Genomic DNA, 19,050 nt, shown 5'->3' on the forward strand with positions numbered 1-19,050 from the left:
GATGGCTCAAGGGTAAAGAATCAGCCTGCAATGCAGGAGACACAGGAGTTGGGGGTTCAATCCCTGGGTTGGAAGATACCCTGGAGGAAATGGCAACCCACTCCAGTACTCGTGCCTGGGAAATCCCATGGACAGAGGAGCCTGGAAGGCTACAGTCCATGGGGTTGCAAAGAGTTGGATATGACTGAATGACTAAACACATATTTGGAGAATTTATCTCTGATGACCTCAAACAAAGCAGTCCAGTCAGAGAGCTGAAAGTTATTTTAGATGCCTTTTCTTAACCACAGATGGAAAAACACTGTAGTCTAGGGAGTTGAGATTGTTTGTAAGAATTCACACAGCTAGACAGTAGCAGTAATAGCACTTGAACACAGGTCTGAGATTGAGATTCAATTAATCTTGGTCCTCTTTTTAAAAATTCAAGCAAAAAGTTAGGATAATTTTGCCTATGATATGTAAATATTGTCCTTCCTCTCTTTCCCCTTTGATTTCCTTCTAAGGCCTAGATGACATGGGGCAGGAAGTTCTTTTAGTCATTGGACTCTCTTAGTTGGTGCCTCGGATTTCCTTAGCCTTGGTACCCAGTGCCCTTGAGCTGTTTCTGACTGCCTAGTGGGTGTTGCTCTCCACACTCAAATTGTGGTTTATTGCCTGAGCCAATGTCTCATATTTTGGGACACTGAAGGGCTACCCTACATGCGCCAAAGACTTACGCATTCTGTTTCCTTTAGTAATTGTTTTCAGTCAAAAGGAAATGGATCAGAATTTCATTAGTTAAATCAGAAGTATTTAAGTACTTAAGAAAGTGCTAGGAAAATGTTACTCATACTGTTTTTATTTACTATTTACAACAACTCTATTAAAGGGAATTGAGGCTTTATATGTAAAGGGAAATTTCCAAATACCACCATCTATCCAGTAAAAGATTTATTAATATACTTTACAACTAAATCTGTTAGATTCCAATGGCTATGCCCTTAATTACTATAATACACTGCCTTCTGCAAAAATCTTATTTGGAGGATGTTTCTTATTTTAATTTTCTCAATAACATTTGGAGGTAGGTATTGTTATCCCCACTTTTGATATAAGGCAAGTTGAAAATTAGGCAAGTTAAGAAATTTCCTCAGAATATTAACAGTATGGAGTTGAAATTCAAGACCTCCTTATCTAAAGGCTTACATGTTTTATACTATGCAGTATTTTCTCTACAATAACAAATTAAAGAAAGAGATTGATTACAAAGTATTTAACAGACATTAATCCCAATTCTAATCTTATTACATGTATTTTTATGGATGAAAGAATGTCAAAGAGGTAAACATCTTAGCCAGTGAAAATAGCTGATGTCAGCACAAGCTAGATTTCAAGAAATTTTTTCAACTCTAAATTTCATATTGTTATTACTAACCTGTATGAAGTTAGCTAGAATATTTGAAAAGCAATTAATTAATGCATTTAAAATGGAAGGCTGCAGAGCAGACATGTTTCTGACAGCTGATTTGCCAAAGATGGGAGAACATTTTATCAGGTGATCTTTTGGGTCCCTCAGACTAAGTATGCAGCAGTCAGCCACACAACTGTAGATACTTCTCTTGATAGAGGGAGGAATAAAGTGTTTCTAAGATGACATTCATTATTTCTTTTAGTTTTAAGTATAGACGATGAAAAGAAAGCAGAGAGATCAGTGGATATTCCTTTATTCCTATTATAAAGACCAAGCCTTTCCTAAGTGAAACCTTAAGCTTGAGCCAATATTTATAATACTACAGACTACTAAGGTATTTTTTTTTGTTTATACTTCTTCCACTGAAGTAATCTATATGTGAAAAGATTATCAATGACATAAATTTATCTTGCAACATTTGGTTTCAACTTCAGTAATGTTATTTAATTCTTTCCAGATGACAAGAAATTTCTTCAGTGACTGGTCTCTGTGGAAAATATTCCTTGTTTCTCTCTTAGCTTCTGTGATAACAACAGCAATTGGAGTATTGATAGTGAGTCTGGTATATAATGGGAAAAATAATAATCCCCAAATTGTTATACAACTACCTCAAAACCAGGGGACAGTGTCAACGACAACTGACTCAACCTCATCTACTAGTTCTGAAACTACTGTTGGAACTAGTACAGTAGATTCTGCCACAATATCCACTTCCACTATCATGACAACAACCACTGTTCCCACATCAACAGAAACTACCAGTATAACAACCACTGATTCAACAGAAACCACTATAGCGACAGCCACCACTTCCTCTGAATCAAACACAACAGTGACTGCTGTTATTACCACTGAGGCTACAACCATAACCACCACTGCATCTCCCACATCTACTGAAACAACAACCGTAACAGTTGTTACTACAACAGCTGAACCAACTACCACAACTGGTGCCACCACAACCACTGAGCCTGTAACCACAAGAGCCTCCACTGCTTCTCCCACATCTCCTGAAGCTACAACAAACACAGTTGCCACTACTTCAGCTGAACCAACTACCACAACTGCCACCACTACCACTCAGCCTACAACAACCGCCACCACCACTGCTGCTCCCACATCTACTGAAACTACAACCACCACAGTTGCCACCACTTCAGCTGAACCAGCTACCACAACAACTGCCACCACTACCAGTGAGCCTACAACCACAACCACCACCACTGCTGCTCCCACATCTACTGAAACTACAACCACCACAGTTGCCACCACTTCAGCTGAACCAGCTACCACAACAACTGCCACCACTACCAGTGAGCCTACAACCACAACCACCACCACTGCTGCTCCCACATCTACCGAAAGTACAACCACCACAGTTGCCACCACTTCAGCTGAACCAGCTACCACAACTGCCACCACTACCACTGAGCCTACAACCACAACCACCACCACTGCTGCTCCCACATCTACTGAAAGTACAACCACCACAGTTGCCACCACTTCAGCTGAACCAACTACCATAACAACTGCCACCACTACCACTGAGCCCACAACCACAACCACCACTGCTGCTCCCACATCTACTGAAAGTACAACCACCACGATTGCCACCACTTCAGCTGAACCAACTACCACAACAACTGCCACCACTACCACTGAGCCCACAACCACAACCACCACTGCTGCTCCCACATCTACTGAAACTACAACCACCACAGTTGCCACCACTTCCGCTGAACCAACTACCATAACAACTGCCACCACTACCACTGAGCCTACAACCACAACCACCACCACTGCTGCTCCCACATCTACTGAAACTACAACCACCACAGTTGCCACCACTTCAGCTGAATCAGCTACCACAACTGCCACCACTACCACTCAGCCTACAACAACCACCACCACCACTGCTGCTCCCACATCTACTGAAACTACAACCACCACAGTTGCCACCACTTCTGCTGAACCAACTACCACAACAACTGCCACCACTACCACTGAGCCTACAACCACAACCACCACCACTGCTGCTCCCACATCTACTGAAACTACAACCACCACAGTTGCCACCACTTCAGCTGAACCAACTACCATAACAACTGCCACCACTACCACCGAGGCTACAACAACCACCACCACCACTGCTGCTCCCACATCTACTGAAACTACAACCACCACAGTTGCTACCACTTCCGCTGAACCAACTACCACAACAACTGCCACCACTACCACTCAGCCTACAACCACAACCACCACCACCACTGCTACTCCCACATCTACTGAAGCTGCAACAACCACAGTTGCCACCACTTCAGTTGAACCAACTACCACAACAACTGCCACCACTACCACTCAGCCTACAACAACCACCACCACCGCTGCTGCTCCCACATCTACTGAAACTACAACCACCACAGTTGCCACCACTTCAGCTGAATCAGCTACCACAACTGCCACCACTACCACTGAGCCTACAACCACAACCACCACCACTGCTGCTCCCACATCTACTGAAACTACAACCACCACAGTTGCTACCACTTCCGCTGAACCAACTACCACAACAACTGCCACCACTACCACTGAGCCTACAACCACAACCACCACCACTGCTGCTCCCACATCTATTGAAACTACAACCACCACAGTTGCCACCACTTCAGCTGAATCAGCTACCACAACTGCCACCACTACCACTGAGCCTACAACGACCACCACCACCACTGCTGCTCCCACATCTATTGAAACTACAGCCACCACAGTTGCCACCACTTCCGCTGAACCAACTACCACAACAACTGCCACCACTACCACTCAGCCTACAACAACCACCACCACCACTGCTGCTCCCACATCTATTGAAACTACAGCCACCACAGTTGCCACCACTTCCGCTGAACCAACTACCACAACAACTGCCACCACTACCACTGAGCCCACAACAACCACAACCACCACCACTGCTGCTCCCACATCTACTGAAAGTACAACCACCAGAGTTGCCACCACTTCCGCTGAACCAACTACCACAACAACTGCCACCACTACCACCGAGGCTACAACCACAACCACCACCACTGCTGCTCCCACATCTACTGAAACTACAACCACCACAGTTGCCACCACTTCCACTGAACCAACTACTACAACAGCCACCACTACCACTGAGCCTGCAACGACCACCACCACCACTGCTGCTCCCACATCTACTGAAACTACAACAACCACAGTTGCCACCACTTCCGCTGAAGCAACTACCATAACAACTGCCACCACTACCACTGAGCCTACAACCACAACCACCACCACTGCTGCTCCCACATCTATTGAAACTACAGCCACCACAGTTGCCACCACTTCAGCTGAATCAGCTACCACAACTGCCACCACTACCACTGAGCCTACAACCACAACCACCACCACTGCTGCTCCCACATCTATTGAAACTACAGCCACCACAGTTGCCACCACTTCAGCTGAATCAGCTACCACAACTGCCACCACTACCACTGAGCCTACAACAACAACCACCACCACTGCTGCTCCCACATCTACTGAAACTACAACCACCACAGTTGCCACCCCTTCAGCTGAACCAACTACCACAACAACTGCTACCACTACCACCGAGGCTACAACCACAACCACTACCACTGCTGCTCCCACATCTACTGAAACTACAACCACCGCTTCAGCTGAACCAACTACCACAAATAACTGACTCCACTACCACTGAGGCTACAAGCACAACAGCCACCACTCCTTCTCCCACTTCTACTGAAACTACAGTCACCACAGTTACCACCACTTCAGCTGTACCAACTACTACAACAACTGCATCCGCAGCCACTGAGACTACAACCTCTATAGCCACCAGTGCTTCTACCATGTTTACTGAACCCCCAACTACCATATTTGCCACCACTTCAGCTGTACCAGCTGCCACAGCAACTGCCACTACTAATACTGAGCCTGTGACCCAATAGCCACCACTGCTTCTCCCCCATCTGCTGAAGTCTCAACTACCACTGTTGCCACCACTTCAACTGAAACAACTTCTCCAACAGTTTCTAGCACTACCAATGTGTTTTCAACCACAATAGACACCACTAGGGCCTCCACTCAGTGCACAGCCATGGTACCATCTGCCCCTTAAACTTACTGTACTACCACAACACCTACCAGTACTACCACTGAGGCTACAACCACAACCACCACCAACCAGTATCCCTTCTACAACTTCTGCTGAAAATAGAGCCACAGCAGCAACCACCTCCTCTTTTGAACCCACCAGGAAAACTCTTAGCACCATCTTTAACCTTACCCTGTCACCGTATCTTCAAGCATTTCCCTTACTGAGGGCATTACCACAACTGCAATTAGTATTTTAATTGTGCTCAGTGTCCATGAGTACCTGATTCCTATTAACTGGATCTGTGACCAGTTAAGATCCAGAGTTCTGGATCTCTTTCTGAATCTTCTCTTATTATAATACTTTACCAGTTCACCTCTTTCTGTTCACAATAGTATACCCTCCTACTCAGCTGAAGCTACAACTACACAAATGATTCAAAAATTTCAACTCAAGTCTGAACTATTTTCATTTGAAATGAACCTACAATATCAGCTTACCAGAATCTCTTGACACTATTCTTTGCTACTCCATGATTTTACACTACCACAATTGCTACCTCTGTCTCAGCAAGCGAATCTAGTCTGCTTTCTGACATAATTTAAGCATTATATTCAATTCTCTTTGCCACCTCCTCAATTAAAATAAAGTCAACACAGATGTTACCAACTCAGCTGACTTTCTAATCACAGCACCATAATGACCTCAGCTGAAATAATAATCTCCATAACCTTGTAATAGAAACAATACCTGTTAATAGAAAATGCAACCACAGTTAAGTGATTTACTATCACAGTTCAGTTCAGTTCAGTCGCTCAGTTGCGTCCGACTCTTTGTGATCCCATGAATCGCAGCACGCCAGGCCTCCCTGTCCATCACCAACTCCCAGAGTCTACCCAAACCCAGGTCCACCAAATTGGTGATGCCATCCAGCCATCTCATCCTCTGTCGTCCCCTTCTCCTCCTGCCCCCAATCCTTCCCAGCATCAGGGTCTTTTCCAATGAGTCAGCTCTTCGCATCAGGTGGCCAAAGTATTGGAGTTTCAGCTTCAACATCAACCTTTCCAATGAACACCCAGGACTGATCTCCTTTAGGATGGACTGGTTGGATCTCCTTGCAGTCCAAGGGACTCTCAAGAGTCTTCTCCAACACCACAGTTCAAAAGCATCAATTCCTTGGTGCTGAGCTTTCTTTATAGTCCAATTCTCACATCCATACATGACCACTGGAAAAACCATAGCCTTGACTAGACGGACCTTTGTTGGCAAAGTAATGTCTCTGCTTTTTAATATGCTATCTAGATTGGTCATAACTTTCCTTCCAAGGAGTAAGCGTCTTTTAATTTCATGGCTACAATCACCATCTGCAGTGATTTTGGAGCCCAGAAAAATAAAGTCTGCCACTGTTTGCACTGTTTCCCCATCTATCTGTCATGAAGTGATGGGACCAGATGCCATGATCTTAGTTTTCTGAATGTTGAGCTTTAAGCTAACTTTTCCACTCTCCACTTTCAGTTTCATCAAGAGGCTCTTTAGTTCTTCTTCACTTTCTGCCATAAGGGTGGTGTCATCCGCATATCTGAGGTTATTGATATTTCTCCCGGAAATCTTGATTCCAGCATGTTCTTCATCCAGCCCAGCATTTCTGATGATGTACTCTGCATATAAGTTAAACAAGCAGGGTGACAATATACAGCCTTGACGTACTCCTTTTCCTATTTGAAACTGCTATTAATAATCTTTTTTTCTAACAGCTTTATTGAGATGTAATTCACATTATAAGATTTACTCATTTAAATTAACAATTTACCTCTCCCCATTATTCTTAACGTAAGTGTACAATAATTGCAGAATGGCCTTATTTTAATGGTTGTTGGATATGTGTCTAGAGCAACCTCAGATTCACACACTAAACTTAGCTTGGGACTCATTACATGTCTTTAAGATTTGATGGTTCATCAAGGACATGGGGATAAAAACTTAATTTTTTAGAGTTGTGAGAGGAGTCAGAGGCGTGCACCCACTTGTAAAGCCGCATCTCTTCATACCAAGTGTCAGGAATGGTCCTAGAAAGGACTTAACATGCAGGTGTTAAGCCCAATTTAGGAGGCTGCAGTGACATATTGCAACAACAGATGGTGCTATGGTGCTATTTTCTTTTTCTTTCTCTCCCTCCTTCCCTCCCTTTTTTCCACCCATTAAAAATACTAATAGGACTTAGGTATATAACTCAGTGAGTAACTTTTGTCCGTGATGCTTCTGGCTTCAGACTGTGCCATCCAGCCACCATGTATTCAGCCTCTCACTTGCATAGCACTTTATAGTTTATAAAGCAGTTTCACCTCAATTAATCCTTATGCCAATACTCTTAAGTCATGTGTTACTATTACTGTCATTTTACAGATGAGAATGTGAGCTCAGAGAGGATAAGCAATTTTCCAAGTGAAAACAGTTGGTAGCTTGCAGAAGCTGGTCTGTCTGAAAATTTTCATGCTGATGAATTCTATCTGAGCTGAAGATTAGCAGAAGGTTGTGCAATAATTAAAATTCATGTTGCTGGAAGGTTTCTAGGGACCTTGATTATTGGGGAGAATTTAGGGTATTAATGGGCTTCCCTGGTGGCTCAGAGTTTAAAGAATCTGCCTGCAATGTGGGAGACCTGGGTTCGATCCCTAGATTGGGAAGATCTCCTGGAGAGGGGAATGGCTACCCACTCCAGTATTCTTGCCTGGAGAATTCTATGGACAGAGGAGCCTGGTGGGCTACAGTCCACAGGGTCACAAACAGTTGGACACGACTGAGTGACTTTCACTTCACTAGGGTATTAACAGGTTTGGAAAGGAGGAAATTCTAACCAAAAGAATTTTAGGGGTATTTACTTGTATTTAATACTATGCAGTCAGCAACCTACCTGTAAACTCATCTCTATCTGGGGATTTGGGAATAGGTGTTGAGTTTTTAGTAATTTTTTTTTTTTTTTTTTACCATTTAAAGATTCAGACCTAAGAATAGAAATGAGTGATAATTGTGTACATATTTCTCTCCTCCAATCACAGGGAAAGCATAATACCAATCCTTTCCCAGCATGAAAATGTAGAATATAACAATATTTATTATGAAAAGATAATAATAGTGACCCCTGCACGTTTCCTTGATGAAAATTACATATAAGTGACAAAGTACAAATATAAATACAAAGACATGACAATGCTCTTTACTTTTCTTGAAATAGTTGGTTTCATTCTTACTATTTTTATTTAAATTCTTTTAAGTGACACAAAATATATCCAGTTTCTAGCCTTTGTGTAAAATTTTCCTCATTTGTCTCTTGAGCATGTTTAGTTACTTCAGTTGTGTCTGACTCTTTGTGACCCCACGGACTGTAGCCACCAGGCTCCTCTGTCCATGGGATTCTCCAGGCAAGAATCCTGGAGTAGGTTGCCATGCCCTCCTCCAGGGGATCTCCCCGACCCGGAGATCAAACCAGCGTCTTCTGCATCTCCGGCACTGCAGGTAGATTCTTTACCACTGAGGCACCAGGGAAGCCTCTATTTGTCTCTTAGTGGAGTACTCCTAGTGTGCCTGGCCAATAAAGTTCAATAATGCTGCCCCCATTAATATCCATATGCCTCTGAATGAGGGGGAACCTATAATCATCATCCCTGGAACAACCTCACTGCCTCCTTTTCAGCCTACAGTGACCAGTACAACTACTATGATCACAGCAAAGGTACCTACAACCATCACAGCTTCAACTGAAGCTATTACCATAAAGCCCCCTTCCACCATGTCACCTGAACCTACAACCAACACAGTTTCAGCTGAACCTACAAACACAACTGCCACAACCTCCACTTCAACTGAAGTTGCTACCGGAATGGAAACAACCACCAGCATTTCAACTGAACCATCTACCATGATGGATACTACTACCCATCTGAGACAACTTACCACTTTGATTGGGCATAATACCACCACAAAAATTATAACCATGTCAACAGAAGTTACACGTAGCATTACTCCAATAAACCTTATAACAATAACTACTTCAATAGAACATACAATTCCTGTGCTTACAACCATCACAACCTCTTCTAAACCTATCACAACAGCCATCCTGACTTCTAGTAAATCTATAAATATCACCTCTTCAGTCAGCCCCAAAACCCATTGACTACAGGTACTTCAACTGAACTTTTGACTACAAAAGAAATGATCACTTCCACTGAATCTGAAAAGATGACAATTTCTATTGAACCTACTACTATTACAAATATAACAACCTCTCCATTTGAAATTACAATAAATGCAATCGATACCACCTCATTCATTGAGGCTGCAAGTACTACAATTTCTACTGAATCTATTATACTTAGAGATATAATAACCTCTTCAGCTGAAACTACAAATATAATAACTCAAGTTTCTGCTTCTACTAAACCCTCCACCACAGCACCAACTACTCTTGAAGTGAACCTAAACCTCCACCACTGTGCCTCTAACCAAAAAAGTCACTCTCATTTAAATTTAATTTCTGAGTACCACTAAATGTACAGATAAAAAAGCAAGAACCAAAACTTCATTTATAAACACTCATAACTTTTTTCAGAAGCTACAAATAAAAAAACACCTCAGCAGAATTTATAACACTTCAAATAAGTCTATAACTCAATGGCTTTAACCACTTCAATCACAATGGGAACCATTAATTCAGCTGAATTTACGGCCACCACTAACCTATTACCAAGACAGCCATCACCCCACTTCCACTTTATCTCAGCTCCTCTATAGCCAGCACTCAAAGTAAACCTGTAATTTGTACAGCTTTGCATTTGCAACCACCTCAGCCATTGCTACTTATTCAGTGAAACTCATCTCGCTCACAATACAGTCACCTCAATATCATATATTCATTCTGCCCCACATTGACCACTAACGTGGTTAATTGAGATGACAGCAACTAATATCCAAGTAACAAAGGTTACAGCTACCAAGCTACCAATGCTTCTAACGAACCAACAAGCACAGTAGGCCATCTTCACCTTTTCAGCTGAATCAAAAAGCACGATATGTTCTGCATATTTTACTACCACAAAGACACCGTAATAATTTCAGTTGAAGTTATGACCACCATTACTGTCTCTAAATTTACAACCATAACAAAACCAACACAACAATGGAAATATCAGCTGCCACAAGAAATAATGCTGTACATTTGTCTGAACTTGTGGGAGTAATTTGGGTTGTTGTGGGATCAAATGATGTGATATTTTTCAGTTGAGCCTAAAACCACAACTACAACCACCATATTGGGTTGATGGACTACCATAACTGTTCCCAGCATTACTTAAAAAAGAAAACAGAAAAACATGGCAACAACACAGTGATCTTTTCATAGCAAAAGAATCTTTAGTTATTTTCTCCAACTATCCCATTATTTAGCCCCCCTACCATCTCTCATATTAAATTTATATCTATAACCATTGTAGGTAATTCTCTAGCGAAGAGCAATACTTCACTGGAAGTTCATCACCCTCTCAAGGACAAAAGACAACCATTTAGCCCATTACTATTCCATTGCTGTAATTACATAAAACCCACATTGTCTTCCACACTTAATAGATCACCATTTTTTCATAACTGAACTTTTAATTTAAAAAGCTTATCAGTTTTCCTAAAAGCTTTAGATCATATATATTTGCATAAAAGTGAACCTAATTTGTTATTGAAAAAGCCTTGTCTAAGAAACATATGATAAAAATCTCATAGTAAAATTACTATTAATATCTGTTGTTAAATACCAATGTATCTAAAGGATGAACATTAAATGTGGGTGTTAAATAAACCTACATAGGATAATTTTAATTATTATATTTTGTTTCCTATGTATGCAATACAAAAATGTGTTTATTTTTCTTCTCAAATGGTTTTGTCTTTAGTATATTGGCTGCTATTAACATTACTTTGTTTTTGCTATTCCAAACGGAAGCACTACCTAAATACTGAAGAAGATTCCAAGGAAGAAAATAACTATGCAGGAGTATTAATAAAATTATTAATTTGGAGTTTGTTTATAATTTCTAATTGATGAAATTTAAATTGATGCCTACAATGACCAGGCTCCATTGGAAATTACTGATGCAAAATCAGTGAGGGGGCCAGGAATATATCTTTTACAAATCAGTAGACATTGAAAACTTATTTTAATAGTTATTAAGACTGTCTTAGTCTGATCAGTCTTGCAATAACGTAATACCATAGACCGAGTGGCTTATAAACAACAGAAATTTATTTCTCATAGTGGGAAGTCTGAGAAGTCCAAGAGTAAGAGCCCGGCAGATTTAATATCTAGTGAGAATTTCTTGGTTCATCAACAGCTGCCTTTTCTCTGTGGCTTCATGAAGTGAAAGGGGAAGGCAGTTTTGGGGTCTCTTATAAGGACCCTCACCCTATTCATGAGGGCTTTACCATTATAACCTAATTACCTTTCAAAGGCTTTGTCTCCAAATTCCATAATATTGCGGGTTAATATTTAGCATATAAATTTGGGGGACACAAGTATTCAGTCTGTTGTACACACTGTATACACACTATAAAAAGCAGCAGCTTCATTCAAACCCATAAAGAATGCACTGCTATGTATTATATGGTTACATTCTGGCAGGGGTGAGGAGGGAATATTTTGCTTACCAAATAGGGAAGAAAGAAAGGATGTGTGTTTAAGCAAAAACTTCTAAATAAAAATTTCAATATGGCCCATGCTAATTAGAAATAATTTTTAAATTAATTCAATAGAAGTATTATTTTTACCATAAATTCTACATACTTGAAATAATTGTATTTGAATACTTTAATCTGGATTTTACTTACACAAATTGAAATTTCTTTCTCTCCAAGTCATTTCAGTTAAACACACACACACACACACACACACACACACACACACACACACACACACACACACACACACACACACACACACACACACACACACACACACACACACACACACACACACTTTTTAAAATGGTAGTAAGATTTTTTTCCAGTTTGTGGTATAATAGGTGTACAATAAATATCTGCTGCATAAATACCTACCTACATAAATAGATATATAGGGCTTCCCTGGCAGCTCAGATGGTAAAGAATCCACCTACAATGCAGGAGACTCAGGTTCGATCTCTGGGTTGGGAAGATCCCCTGGAGAAGAATACTAACTCCAGTATTCTTGCCTGGAGAATTCCAAGGACAGAGAAGCCTGACAGGCTTCAGTCCATGTATGGATAAATGTTAATTGACTTGTGTGTTAGTTTTCTCGTACTGCCAAATTGCCAAAAATTTAAGGACTTAAAATGCAATTTTATTATTTTTAAAATAGAGATAATAACAATCATTATCTCTGAGGAGAGTCTGTTTTTTGTTTTTTTTTTTTTGGTCTTTCTTAGCTTCTTGAGGATGCCAGCAGTCCTTGGCTCATGGCTCCTTCTTTTACATCACTTCAACCCCTGCTTTTGTCATCATCCCTCTCTCTTTTACTGATCTTCTTGTTTTTATAAGTAAGACTTAAAAAGTTACTTTTATAAGTAAATTGTAGTTACATTTGGTTCATCTTGATTATTCAAGATGATTTCCCATCTCAAGATTTTTAATTTAATTCCATCTGCAAAGTCTCTTTTGCCAAGTAAGATAATATGAGGATTAAGATGTATACATTTGGGAGGCTATTATTCAGACTAACATTGTTCATTTGCTGCCCCCCCAATGATTCTTATCCATCCAAATATAAAATACATTCACTCCATCCCAAACTTTCAATCTCAACCCCTTAAAGCATCAGCTCAAGTCCAAAATATCATCTAAGCTTCATGAACCTAAAAATCCCCAATTTCATCATCTAAGTCATCTTAAAATAAGTCATGGATAAAGCTCTGAATATAATCCATTCTGGGACAAAATAGCTTTTCATCTGTGGACCTGCTAAACTAGAAGACAAGTTATCTGCTTCCAAAGTACAATGGTGAGCCGGGCGTAACATAGCATTTATAGCTAGTCCCATTCCAAAAAAGAGAAAATGAAAGAAAAATGTAGCCACTGATTCCAAGCAATTTGGAGATCCAGACAGAAAAACTCCATTAGATTTCAAGGCCTGGAAATACCCCTTTGGCTTGAGGCTCCACCTTCTGGATCTGCTGTCTCACCCTTTTACTTGAAAAGCAGTCATTTTCCCTTTTTCTTGAAAAGTAGCGTATGTTTGCAGCTGAACAGTGTTGTCAGCCTGTCTCCTGCCTGAAGAATTTTGAGAGTGAAAGTAACTTCTTTTATTTCATCCTGTCTCTTTCCCTTGCAATCCAAGCTGGCAGTGTTCCTGCTGGTATAGAGTTCTTGTGGTCCTCTGTGTATGTGACTTCATTAGACAAGCGATTCCTCCACAGATCTTTCCTGAAAAAATTCCCATCTCTACTCCTGGCTTCTGCTGAGATGATTGAGAGAATCCATGCATCGCAAGTTCTTCAGAGAGCTGTCTCTATGACTGAATACTCTGACTTTCTCTCCGTCCAAGGCGCTAGTAAAAGGTGGTCCAGCTATACTCCTGGCTCTTTCTAACGTGCTTTCCTAACAGTTACTCCCCTATTTTTAGCATCTTCTGCAATCTGGACAGGCTGAGAATTTCCCAAATCATCAACTCCTCATTTTTTTTTTTTTAATGCTTAACAGTTCTTCCCTAAATTTCTGTTTCCTCTTGCATTTTACTATAAATAATAAGGACAAACCAGTTCACACCTTCTACGTTTTGCTTGGAAATCTCTTCAGCTAAATGTCCAAGTTCATTGCTTACAATTCTGCTTTCCACATAACTAAATTGTGAAGGATACCATTCAGCTAAGTTCATGCCACCGTGTAACAAGGATCCAATTTCTGTTCCTTTCCAACAACGTGCTTCTCACTTTCACCTGAGCCCTTACCAGCAGCACTTTTGACATCCATTTTTCTAACAACAGTCTGTTTATGATGATTCAGTTATTCTCTAAGATAAATAAGTCTCCTCTATCATGCTTCTGAAACTGCAATAGCAGAGTTATTAGCATCCATAGAGAAGGATGTTGACCATATATCATCTGAGATCTGTTCAAGGCAATCTCAGATTCTTGTATCATGCCTCTCAAATTTTTTTCCAACCTCTTTTCATTGCTTAGTTCCAAAGCAACTTCCACTTATTTAGGAACTTGTTATCACAGTACTCCACTTCCAGGACTCAATATCTATATTATTTTCTGTTGTTGCTGTAACTACCATAAACTTTATGGTTTAAAGCAACACAGATTATTGAAGTACAGTTTTAGAAGTTAGAACTCCTGAATGGGTGAATCAATGTATAGTTTTCTCACTCCACAGTAAGTGAATACACGTGTTTCTCAAACTGACAGGGGACACATGCAAAAATTGACCACATATAACTCTCAATAAATTCCAGAATTCATATTATTCCAGTCATTTTCTCTTATCATAAACAATTAAATTAGAAGCAAAATTTAAACATTAACTAGAAGAGCCCTAACACTGGAGAATATTTTTAAAATTTCAAAATAAATTGAGTCAAATAAAAAACAGAAATTAGAAGATTCTAAGAACTGTACGGTAATGAAAATATATTTCCTCCAAATGAATTCCAAAGAAAATTTATATTATTTTTAAGTTTATACTGAAAAGTATAAATGCTCAAAGTTAATGAGCTAACATTATCTTAAAATTATAAATGAAAATATCAATAGAATAAAGTATAAGTGTAATTTTTTGGTTTCCCTCTTTTTAAATTAAATTTTCAATAAACTTTATACATGTATGTATATATTAGATTGGGCTTCCCAGGTGGCACAGTGGTAAAGAATCCATCTACCAATGCAAGGAGACACAAGAGATGTGGTTTCGATCCCTGGGTCAGGAAGATCCCCTGGAGGAGGAAATGGCAATCTGCCCCAGTATTCTTGCCAGGAAAACTCCATGAACAGAGGAGCCTGGCAAGCTACAGTGCGTTGGGTCTCCAAGAGCTGGACATGACTGAGCACAGCACATACACGTATGTCTAGATTGATGTATAAAACATGCCCATCACCCTAGAAATTCCTTATTTCTAATACCAGTGCTCCATTTCCACAGAGGTAATTATCATTTGGAATTCTGTCACCATAGATTAATTTTAACTGTCTTTTATTCACATAAATGTAATTTCATAGTATATATGCTTTTGAACATGGCTTATTGCAATCAACAAAGTTTCTGTCTTGTATCAGTGGGTAAGCATGCTTAACTTTAGTTATCCAAATATAATTTCACAGTATTTTCCTGTTTGGCTTGCCCTTTCTACATAAAATATCACAAGTCTCATGCTGTCATTTAACTTCTATATTCCTGGGATTATTCGATAACATTTCTGTCTGCTATTTACTCAGACAGACCTATTTCTATTGATATCAATCTCTATCCTTCTCTTTGAGGCTTTCCCTTTCTACTTGTCTATGAAAACCTCCTTTTTCTCCTCCACTAGCCTTGCCCATCATGATCTTTTAGAGCTGGGCCAGAATGTAGGGAACTTTCCCGATGGTCTGTGGTTAAGTCTTATAGGGGGTGCAAGTTCGATCCCTGATCGGGGGCTAAGATCCCACATGTCTTGTGCCAAAAAAAAACAGAACATAAAACAGAAGCAATATTGCAACACATTCAATAAAGATTTAAAAAATGGTCCACATCAAAAATATCTTTAAAATCTTAAAAATATTATTTTTAATCACAATACATGGTTTTATATGATAACATGATTTTTTAAATGTTTAGTTTTATATTTTCTTTGGAACCTAATAATTGGGTCATGTATGTAGGATTTTGAGGGTGGGAATTAAAAGTTTCTGCAGAAGTAATAGAATAATGTACCACTTTTCAGGCTACTGGATAGCACAGAGGTTCAATCACACGCTTATGGGATCTTGTTTGCTCTGTGTTTATGGTTTATGGTTTATGGTTTGTTGTTGTTCAGTCACTCAGTCGTGTCCGACCCCTTGGTGACCCCATCGACTGCAGCCCGCCAGGCTTCCCTGTCCTTCACCATCTCCCTGAACGTGCTCAAACTCATGTCCATTGAGTCAGTGATGTTTATGGTACCCCAGTGCCAAATTAAGATGTGGATATCAATACCATAGAAGGCAGTGCTTTAGGCTGCTCTTGAGGTTTGCTGTATGGAATTGATCCATGGTCTTCTCACCTAGCCTCCTGTTGCTCCATCATCCTTAGGGTGTTGTCCTTAAACATAGGACCTGAGATGATGTACCTTCATGTCCTCATTCCAGCTGTCAAGAAGTGAAAAAATAAAAGGGGGTATGTATGCCCCTCCTTTTTAAATGACTAACTTTGTTGCTGCTGACTTAACTCAGCTGATACCTCATTATGCAGAACTTAGTCATACGGTTGCACCTGGCATCAGAGGGGACCTGCCTGGGAAATCCCATGGACAGAGGAGCCTGGAGGGCTGCAGTCCATGGGGTGGCAAAGAGTTGGACATGGCTGGGCACAGCACAGCAGTGGTACTTTCAAAATATGTAGCCAGATTTTAAAGACAATTCAGTTTAATTCCTATTCTGTTTAAAATCCATTCATTTGGTTGGCCAATGATAACCTAGTTGCTTTCAGGTGAATTAAACTCAATGGTCATGTTTGTTACTATGGAAACTTTCACATCTGTGGACCCCTTGCAATCCTCTTGCCCGGAGGCCACACATAGCATCATGGGTTAGTTTTGTTGCTGAGCAAACATCATGTTTTCATCGCTCTTTGAAACAAATCCTTTACTTATCTTTTCCATTTTTCAATGGCTTTTTCATGCTTTTTATGTGCTAGAGCAGTTTCTCAGCCCTGGGACTATTCACATTTTGGGTTAAACAGTTCTTTGTTATTTGGGGATGTTTAACAGCATTCCTGGTCTCTACCAGTAGATGCCAATAACAACCCCTCCTAATGCAAGCACGCTCAGTCGTGTCTGACTCTTTGTGATTCCCTGGACTGCAGCCCGCCAGGCTCCTCTGTCCATGGGATTTCCCAGGCAAGAATACTGGAGTGATTTGCCATTTCCTTCTCCAGGGGATCTTCCCGACCAAGGGATTGAACCTATGTCTCTCTCCCATGTCTCCTGCATTGCAGGCAGATTCTTTACTGCTGAGTCACCGGGGAAGCCTCAACCCCTCCTTTTTTGCGATAATTATAAGTGTCTCCCAACTTTGCCAAATGACTCCTAGAGGCTTTAAGCTATGTTAATTTGCTTCATTTGTTCCACTACAGTGAATATAATTGGTAAGGGAAAGGCAATTTATTAACTTGTCAGTGATTACCTATAAATCAGAAATCTGATCTACTTTTGTACTATCTGTGAGCATAGTTGAAATTTTTACTCTGTGTGTTATTAATCTAAAATATCAGTATTTTCCTGGGAATATATAACTATAATCATAATAATATGCAGTTGTAACCATGCATAACTTTAGCTACTTTTAAAAACATTTTTAAAAATTTGATGTCTAGATTTTGGTGTATAATTCATTGTTTTTTTGAGGCCAATTCTAAAACTTTGCGACCCCATGGACTGCAGCACACCAGGCTTCCCTGTCCATCACCAACTTCCGGAGCTTGCTCAAACTCATGTCCATTGAGTCAGTGATGCCATCAAATCATCTCATCCTCTGTCGTCCCCTTCTCCTCCTGCCTTCAATCTTCCCCAGCATCAGGGTCTTTTCAACTGAGTCAGTTCACATCAGGTGGCTCAAGTATTGGAGTTTCAGCTTTAGCATCAGTCCTTCCAATGAATATTCAGGACTGATTCCCTTTACAATTGACTGGTTTGATCTCCTTGTTTTAGGTTTGACATTTGCCCTGGTGATAGAAACAAATACGGAAATGTAGTTAGAACTGGATGGTTTGAAGGATAATTTGTAACTGTGTGGAGAAATATTTTTCTCCACCCAGGAGATAGAATAAAGAAGAAAGTCATGTTGCTCAATAAATATTTGTTGAATGATGGAACAGTCATTCAACAAAGAAGGCATTTAAAAAAAGCCTATTAATTATAGTTCATATGACTCTAAAATACGGTCTCCAGATGTTTCTGAATCCTCAGAACTGGATCTTCATAATGTTAAAATATTAAGATTAAAAGAAGTTGCCTTTAATAAGGCATTAGTCAATCAAGGTGATGGCTTTTCTAGAAAATAACAAAATTAGAAATGCTTCAAATCTTTAAAAAACAAGCAGCGTGAAGTAAATCAAAAAGAGAAGGACAAATATCGTATATTAGCGCATGTATGTGGAATCTAGAAAAATGGTTCAGATGAACCCATATGCAGAGCAGGAGTAGAGAAGCAGACGTGTGGACACAGTGGGGAAGAGGGGATGGGATGACCAGAGAGGGTAGCACTGACGTGTA

At 40.2% G+C, this 19,050-nt stretch overlaps 1 protein-coding gene across 1 annotated transcript in view; it reads left to right on the forward strand.

The window, feature by feature from the left end:
* Positions 1-6,261, forward strand: part of LOC145534528 (uncharacterized) — an 81,961-nt gene extending 75,700 nt beyond the window's left edge. The window contains exon 4 of the mRNA XM_081562218.1: positions 1,908-6,261. Coding sequence (XP_081418344.1) covers positions 1,908-5,177 — 3,270 coding nt within the window. The 3' untranslated portion in view covers positions 5,178-6,261. The remainder of the gene's footprint in view (positions 1-1,907) is intronic.
* The last annotated feature ends 12,789 nt before the right edge of the window (positions 6,262-19,050 follow it).

Source organism: Giraffa tippelskirchi, chromosome 14 (genome assembly GCF_054371585.1).
Source record: "Giraffa tippelskirchi isolate mGirTip1 chromosome 14, T2T-mGirTip1v1.2.pri, whole genome shotgun sequence".
Taxonomy (NCBI): domain Eukaryota; kingdom Metazoa; phylum Chordata; class Mammalia; order Artiodactyla; family Giraffidae; genus Giraffa; species Giraffa tippelskirchi.